This window comes from Rissa tridactyla, chromosome 7 (genome assembly GCF_028500815.1).
Source record: "Rissa tridactyla isolate bRisTri1 chromosome 7, bRisTri1.patW.cur.20221130, whole genome shotgun sequence".
NCBI lineage: Eukaryota > Metazoa > Chordata > Aves > Charadriiformes > Laridae > Rissa > Rissa tridactyla.
The window spans coordinates 24454509-24462959 of NC_071472.1; the positions used below are offsets into that span (position 1 = coordinate 24454509).

General features: G+C 36.7%; 1 protein-coding gene across 9 annotated transcripts in view; it reads left to right on the plus strand.

Moving 5' to 3' along the window:
* The window catches only part of UBR3 (ubiquitin protein ligase E3 component n-recognin 3), a 113686-nt gene extending 105613 nt beyond the window's left edge, over window positions 1-8073 (plus strand). For all 9 annotated transcript variants that reach the window (XM_054209914.1, XM_054209915.1, XM_054209916.1 and 6 more), the window contains 4 exons: window positions 796-972; window positions 2615-2824; window positions 4440-4579; window positions 5184-8073. In XM_054209914.1, the coding sequence (XP_054065889.1) occupies window positions 796-972; window positions 2615-2824; window positions 4440-4579; window positions 5184-5301 (645 nt within the window). In that variant the 3' untranslated portion in view covers window positions 5302-8073. The remainder of the gene's footprint in view (window positions 1-795; window positions 973-2614; window positions 2825-4439; window positions 4580-5183) is intronic.
* The last annotated feature ends 378 nt before the right edge of the window (window positions 8074-8451 follow it).

Consider the following 8451-nt stretch of genomic DNA (forward strand, 5'->3'; position numbering starts at 1 on the left):
AAAAATGAGACTTTGAAGGTATCTTTTTCATGGTATATATTTCTATCCTAAGGTATTTTTTCAAAAAAAGAAAAATCATATTTTATAGCATTGCTCCGCAGTCTCGTTTGTCTTCTCTAAATTTGTTTTCAAGACAGTTTCCCTGAAAAATGGTACTGTATTCTTAAAATTCAGCATTTACATGCTTATTTTATCAGGTTGTAGATGCCAGTCTCATAAAATACCAACATACTTTTAAAACTTGTCTGGCATTTGCAGACTCAGCGTAATTTCCACACAGACTGGAATTCAGTCCTGATTTTGCTTAATGCCTGTTAATCCTTGGACTTCATTCTAGAGCCATTGCATCAGCGGACAGTTGTGTTTAAGTTCCATGACTGATTTCAGTAGAGTTTGCTGCAGGGCAGCTCCCTCGTTTCCTTGCCTCAAAACCATCTCATCTCTGAACAACTCCGAGCCAGTTCGGGGTGCTAAAGAGGAAGGAAATTATTGGGGAGTTTGGGGTTTCTTTTTTTGTTTGTGTTTTTTGTATCTCTGGTTTTGTGGGGGGTTTTGTGTGTGCGTTTTTTTGGGGTGGTTTTATTTATTTTTTTTTTTAGTTGTGTTTTGAGAATCCAGTTTGAGGTAATCTGAAAAAAATGGAAGCTTTTCTGTGTCTGTGAACACAACTATTAGCATCATTGTGCTAGAACGTCTTTACTTTTTTTTTATTGGAAGAGATACATTTTTAATAAACTATTTAAAATTTTCGAGTGTAGGTATTAATCTAAACCTCTCTGGTTTCGTACCTAAAAGGAAGATGAAGAATTCACAGTTCTCGCAAGCTGCCTGGGTCTGTTACCACCTTTTCAGTCGGCTCATCCGTTCACCAGTGCCTCTTGTCTCGATTGGCCAGTGCCAGCATTTGACATGATATCCCAGTGGTGCTCAGAATTGGCTTTGTTTGCAGACAGACAACCAGATCAAGTAAAGGTATGTGGCAAAATTACTTCTTCCAAAATAGTGCTGATGGGGAAGCAGCTATTTATTGCTTGATTCACTATACACAGACGCTGTTGCTTTGGATAAGGATCTGAGAACCTGTCTTGTAAACGACAAAGAAATCGTGATCAGAAGTATTAGTTTGCGAATGTGGGTTGGATTCGTTAGAAACAGGAATAAGAAAACCTATCTGTTTTTTTTTTTTTTTTTATACGATTGCTGGAGACAGAGAATAGAAACGCTGTCCTTAGATGATACTAAGCGTTCCCGTATCTTCTGCTCCTGAAGCCTGTCAAGGGCATTTACCAGAAACTTTGTCTTTTAAGAAAATACTTATCCAAAGTTTTTCTTGCCTGTTAGACATTGATATTTTTGAGCATCTTCATTTGCAATACTGAAAAAGATCAAAAGAATAAAAGCTGTTTAATCGTTGACTGATAAAAGATGGTACATCTTCTCTGAAGGTTAAAGGAAAATACCATGACCTGAATCGGTGCAATTGGAATATCAGTTGTGAAATGGAAATGTTTCAACATTACTGCATTGTTTTTATGAAGCAGCTGCATCTCAACCATTCAAGTCCCCCCTCTCCTAAGTTTATGGTGTTAAAAAGGCAAGCCAGAGGCATTCTTCCCTCTGCAACACGATCTGCACCTGCCTTTGCATGTTTGCAGGCATGAATTAGGCTATTGTCAGTGAAAACTTGAGTATTCAGATTAATCTCAAAATAAATACCGTTGCTGCCAATCAGATAGGCATTTGAGAGAGAGTGCAGTGAAACTGATCATGTTCTTTCTATGATTGAAAAGGAACCGGGTACAAATGCGGTTTGGTTGGGGGTTTTTTTTGGTGGTGTGTTTTTTTTTTTTTTTTTTTTTTTTTGCAAGTCATGTTTTGAGGTCATGCACTCTTCAAAAAAATCTTATACCTTGCAAGAAAGATCTCATCTGACCCCTATGCCCATCAGTTATGAAGCCAGTAAAAATGAGTAGAAAACCCCCATAAAATGGGACAGCGTTTATAAGAGCAAAAGAGAAGAGTTAGGTTTGAAACCAGCATTTAGGTAGTGCCTGCCTTATCTAAAATTTATGAGTACTGATAAAGTTCCTAATGGCCTCAAAATTTATGCGTGCAACGGTTTTGGAAATCAGGCAGATGGCTTCAAATACAGAGCCTAACTTCAGTTCTGGTTTGGAAAGTTTTAGTCTAAATTTTGGGTAGGAGACGGCTTTAGTAGTCAGTGCCAGGGTTTGGCAGTAGTGTGGTGATGTTACCAAAATGACTCAGTGTGGGGAGTGGGAGTCTTCCCTTTAGATCAGTCTTAATCCTCTTGGTTTAGCTATGAAGATTTTTGTGCTTAAAAAGCATCACATTTAGAAAACGTCCTTGGGAAAAGGCCAGCGTGCGTTTGGCACCCATTACGAAAGACGAAACGTGACCACAGTTGGGGAGGGTGTTCAGCCAGAGGCAGGGGACTATTGCAAGGTGACTTTTGACTTCTAAATTTGTGAAATGCAAAAGTGAGAGACTTTTAAACTGCATGCTTCCTTTCTTTGGTAGTCTCTTTGCTTAGAAAATAGAAATGCATCAATGAATGTGCAGAACTGAAACATTGTTCTTATCTTATTTGCAGGTTTTGCTTATCCAGGAGCCTAAGTGGGACTTGCCACGCCTCCTTCAGCTGCCTGAGAATTATAATACCATTTTTCAGTATTATCACAGAAAGACTTGTACTGTTTGTACCAAGGTTCCTAAAGACCCTGCTGTTTGTCTAGTTTGCGGTACTTTTGTATGCTTGAAAGGACTATGCTGCAAACAACAGAGTTACTGTGAATGTGTACTGGTAAGAGAGAGCTCATTCAAATTCTGTAATTGATTCTCACGCTCACGCATAGTTTTGAACTCCATTGCTCAGTTTTGATGGGTTTCTTTCCAAAACACATTTATATAATCAGAGAATTGTAGAATAGTTTGGGTTGAAAGGGACCTTTAAAGGTCATCTAGTCCAACCTCAATAATAATATTTAATGCTTATTTCAGATAGATGGACCTAGACTGGATTCTAGAGAGCAATTTTATTCACCTTTTTAAGCCTATAGCCTATTTCACCTTTGAGTGAGGACTGAAAACCTCTTACAAAGCCATTGTGTCTGATGTTGACACACGGTTTTGATTCATAAGCAGTTGAAATTTGTCTATGTTCTGATTATTCGTATATTATTTTAATTTTCCTGTTTTATTTCCTTGCTTTCTACGTACATAACAATATCAATGTATGGGTTTGGTTTTTTCCTTTTATAGAATACTTTCTGATATACCTGGCCATCTACTAGTGATCTACAGACTATAGCTAGACAAGCGTCATCTTAAGGCCTTTGACTTGAATTCAGCAGCAAATTTTTCTAGTCAGCGTATATGTAAATTCTTTCAGGAAGCCGAGTTAGACAGCATCTAACCAGTATTGGTTTCCTGCCTGTCATAAGGGTTTGCTGTGACGGCTCTTCTCTTTCTGGCCACAGAACAGTTAGTAGAAGGCTGGAACTACATGGGCTTTACAAAAGTGAGGGGAATTTGTCGGGGAGATTTTTACAAGTGGGGCAAAAAATCAAACCCAAAGAAATTTCCGAGGGATCTTGGACCTTTTAGAAATTGTTTTAACTCACCTTTCTCTATCGTGCTGCTAATACGGTGGGAGAGGGAGGGGTGGGCAAAAGTTAAAATAGAACTAACAGTTAATATTTAAGGTGTCAAGCTTCATGAAAACAGAAAGTTCTAAAAAAAAGAATTAAAAATATAAATAATTAATTTTTTTTACAGTTGATGGGATTCTAGTCTCTAATTGTAATAAAACTACATAGGAAGAGCGCATTTTTTAATTGCTAAAATGAATTGATTAATACAGGTCATGCCTTTCATAGAGATGAATGACATATTGAAGCAAGCAAGAATTATTAAAAAAAATATTTTTTTACTAGATTTGTAGATCCATAGACTAGATCTGTGAGCATGGATAGAGAAAGCAGATGTTAGCAATAGAGACTATTGTAAAAGACGTAATATTAAGTGCTTCCGAATACTTTCTCTTGCCACCTGTGAAAAGTATTTGTTCATGCTCTGCAGCTTGCTATGAAACAACAAATTCAAAATATTGTAGGGAATATTTTTGCTCATTTTGGTTAGGTGATTCTGCTTTTACATGATAACGAATATCCTCCCTTTTTGAGTAGGGAACCTTTTTTGATGCAAGTGTTGTTACGGCAGCAGAAGATACAGAGTTCTAGTTTGCTTGGAGAATTTTGGGGCAGGCTGTCCTTTGTCAAACTGTTTCTTAGGAAATAATATGTGTATGTTATTTCAAGCAAAGCTAATTACTGTTTTTTAAATCCTTTTTGTTATAAAGTTGACAGACACTAACAGAATCTTTGCACTCTTCCCTTTCTATATCCATAATATTACAGCATTCTCAAAACTGTGGAGCTGGGACAGGAATATTTCTTTTGATTAATGCATCTGTAATCATCATCATACGAGGCCATCGATTCTGCCTGTGGGGTTCTGTTTATCTAGATGCACACGGGGAAGAAGACAGAGATCTCAGGTAATGTTTTCATTACAAGTGTGTTTCATTGTCGCTCCTCTGCGTAGATTGACTTTATGTTATGCACTACATGCAATAACAGAGAATAATAGATCGCTACCTTCCTTGAGTGGCAAATCCCCGCTTAGCGCAAGTGGACTGAGCATTTTTTTTTCTTTCTTGGCCCAAAGGTGGTGTAATCGTGATCATTGAGTTACACACACCAGTCATCCCACAGCCAGATTCCTTTGTTGCCATTCCCAACGATGGTCAATTCCGAGCGTTGCGTTGGGAAACACTTCTCTCCCAAAGCTGTTGATTGGCCTTTAATCCAACGATGCAGTTGGATTCCAGTGTAGGGAAGGATGTGGCTGCCACGCTCCACATGCCTGAGAGAACAAGAGATGTTTTCTGGATTTTGCTATCCCAGAGGGAGGAAGGGAAGTCCCAGCAGTTACCTTACTAAAAGCAAAACCAAAAGCCCCTCACCAATAAAAATGTACGCTTCCTTTGGGAAAAGAGTTGTATGAGTATCGTGTGTTGATTGTGCAATGAAGCAGTTTTCCATTTATTTGGCCTATTAACCATTTGGTTTTCTTTTTCTTTTTTTTTTTTTTCCCTACAGGCGTGGTAAACCTCTCTACATATGCAAGGAAAGATACAAAGTGCTCGAGCAGCAGTGGGTGTCTCATACTTTTGATCATATCAATAAAAGATGGGGGCCACATTATAATGGCTTGTAAATCACCATCATCATCTACACACTGTATCATTGCTGTTACCGTGAATGAATGCATTTTGACTGACAATAGCTTTAATTGTATGGGAGTTTAGCGCTCTGGCTCGGGGTGGAGTGGGGTATGGGCATAAAAGGGAAATGGAACTTTGTCAACATGTGAAATTTTTGCAAAATTACCTGCTGTTGCTACTAAATTAATGATACAATAATTTGCAATTAAATCCTCGGAATGGTGTGAGCAATCTGATTGCACTCAGTAGTCCATTTTTCTTTTGTTTTTTAAAGCCTATTCTTGTTAAGAAGCACAAATTTTACTTACAGCTGTTTAGAGGCTCCAGGGATAGCTGTCAGGTTTTTATTTTTCTCTGTGTGGAGTTGAGTTTTTAGCAATTTTTGCTGAAACAGTGTATATGTCTACTACATCTACTAAATATGTTGGATAAAATTTCTTTGCCTTTTTTATGTTGGTTTGAGGTTTTTGCTTGATATATGTACTTGTAATTAGACGGTATTTGTAAAACGATTGTGAGACTGCATGGTAACAATTGGTCTGAAAGTTGAATTTTAAAGAGTATTTCACTTATCATGAGAGGTCTATTGAAATATTTCAGGCATTTCTGAAAACTTACACATTCTCAGGAATTTAGTAATTTTTTTTCTCCATAAATAAGTGAAATAGCTGTAAATTAGGTATCTTATTGCTCTTAATGTAATCCAGAACACGTCCTCTTTTTTTTTTTTTTTCAGAAAGGATATTTTTTTTCCGTATCAATTGAATAAACTGTTAGTGATAACAGATAGAGAAATTGCTGTATATAGAGAATTTGTATGGCGCCCAACACAGCAGACCCCAGTTACAAGCATAACAACCGTAAGCCTGCCTGGCACTTCAAACCAGATGTATGTTCCAGAATGATTGGATTGGAAATGTGCAGGCTATTCTGCAAATGAAATGTAATTTTGTTATCTTTCCTGTCAGTTCAGGAGGTTCCTCTATATTGTATTTGTTTATAAAGTAATCACTGTTCTTTCTGCTTGGTTTCCTAAAAAGGGAAAAAAAAAAATCTGTCAAGAGAGAGATAGCCTAGATGAACAACCAATGCACGTGCAACCTCCCTGGATGAATGCCAAAACAGATTATGCTTAGAGGGGTAAAAAATTCACGAGAACAGGCATGACTGGGCTAAACCCCACTGTGTAAGTAAGTAGGAAAGATTCTAGTTAAAATACTGGTATGTAATATATTGCTACTAATGTTTTTCACACGTGTTGGACGTTTGTTGGCTATTTCATACAGTACTACCAAGCAGTTCCTGGTAGTTTTGACTTTCATAGCTTGCGTGTAAAATAGACTTTCTATGTGTAAAATAAAAACATCTTGTGATAAAACCACATATACAAGGAAAACAGTTCCCCCCGGGAAGTCATGAACTAGTGAAAAGTGTATAGGGGAAATAAAATGACTGTATAGCAATCAAGGAGAATGGACAAAAGGAAAAGTAAGTAAATACAATGAGTCTTTCTGGATACCTGCAATTCAAAACCCCCCACAACAAAGGATGCTGGTTTTTATACATACATATAAATATATATATATTTCAAAAGTATTACAGTACTTCCTGTAAGATTAGAATTACTCTGTTTCACCAACTAAATGGCTATGTCTTTTCCAAAATATTACTTTTTTGATACTGTATTATAAGTTCTGCCTGTAATATTTTTGCATTGCTCATTATGAAGATCAGGCCATTTTGTAAGTGTGGTTAAAGAGCAAAAAGATTCTTTACGTCTCCAGCATAACATTATTACAGGGCTCATGAACTTGAGTAATCTGTAGTTTGAAGCTCCAATGCTATATTTACAAGAGACGACGTATCCAGAATTTGATTACCGTGTTTTATTTAAAATGGAATGTTCTCTGGTTGTGCATATGGATGTGAAGTAAAACTATTAGCCTTAACTTTAACATCTGGGTATTTCTTAGTGTTTATTTTAGTACTGGTGAATTAGTCGCCAGTCAATTTAAAAACAACAACAACAAAAAAAATCACTTGGTTGAAAAATTGTACTTGAATATCCTTGCATGCTGCTAAACAAGAATTTTGATTTCCCCCATAACTTTTTTAATCCTCCTTTATGAAGCTAACCTTGAAAAATAACAGGTCCAAACTAGAGTGGCGTGTGCGTGTATTACTCAAATGTTCTGGTGTGATACCCTGTATGAATGATCATTTAAGTACAGTACATTACTGTAGAATCGAAATCAATCTTTATAACACATCAGAAGAGTATAAAACTAGGAATACAGTAATCGACATTGTAAGATATGTTAATAAAAGTCTACTGTCAATCCGTGCGTTTGTGAAATTTTTTCTCTCTATCCCAGTCATCCAAAATGTAATTATTATTGAATTCCGCCCAATAGCCAGGCAGTTATTTAAATGTCAAAAGCTTATGCATGCCAAGTACTTTGCATAGAGAGTAAATCTGGTTTGTTGTTTTCTTTTTGTTACTTACAGTCGTGTATTTTGTATTAGTAATTTGGATTCTTTTATTTTACTCGTAACTATACCACTTAAACTTGTGCTTAATTTTATGCCAGTTATTACAGCCTTGCTGCTGCAAACCGCTGAAATGCTGAGTTGAGAAACTGTACTTCTGGGAAAACTGTGCTTGATCTTCTGTCAAATCTGTTTCTGGAATCACTATTATTTCAACTTGATGAATGTATATATTTATGTATTAAATTTTCCCTCTTCTTTTGACCTTTGAGAAATTTGGTGAAACAGTCTTGTTTTGACCTTGACCTTTGGATAATAGCGTCTTTTTTAGTGGTGGCTTGAAATTTTCAATGAATATTTTCATCATCTCTGCAATAGGAATCTTACATAATTCTCAGCATTTCACAATGACATTTTTCCTTTAAAAAGAGGGTCTTTTGCTACAGTATCCAACAAATGTTATTCTTTACTTCGGAATTCCGTGAGATCGGTTTGTGCTGTGCGTATAGCTGCCAGAGGAGACAATGAGTTTTGTGCTGATCTTGGTGTGATTTAGCTCTAACTTTTATCTTACCCAGATTCTGCAGTCCTGCTTTTCACATTCTTTTGTGAGAGGTGGGGGTGATGATGAATGGAGCCTATCTGAGCATAAG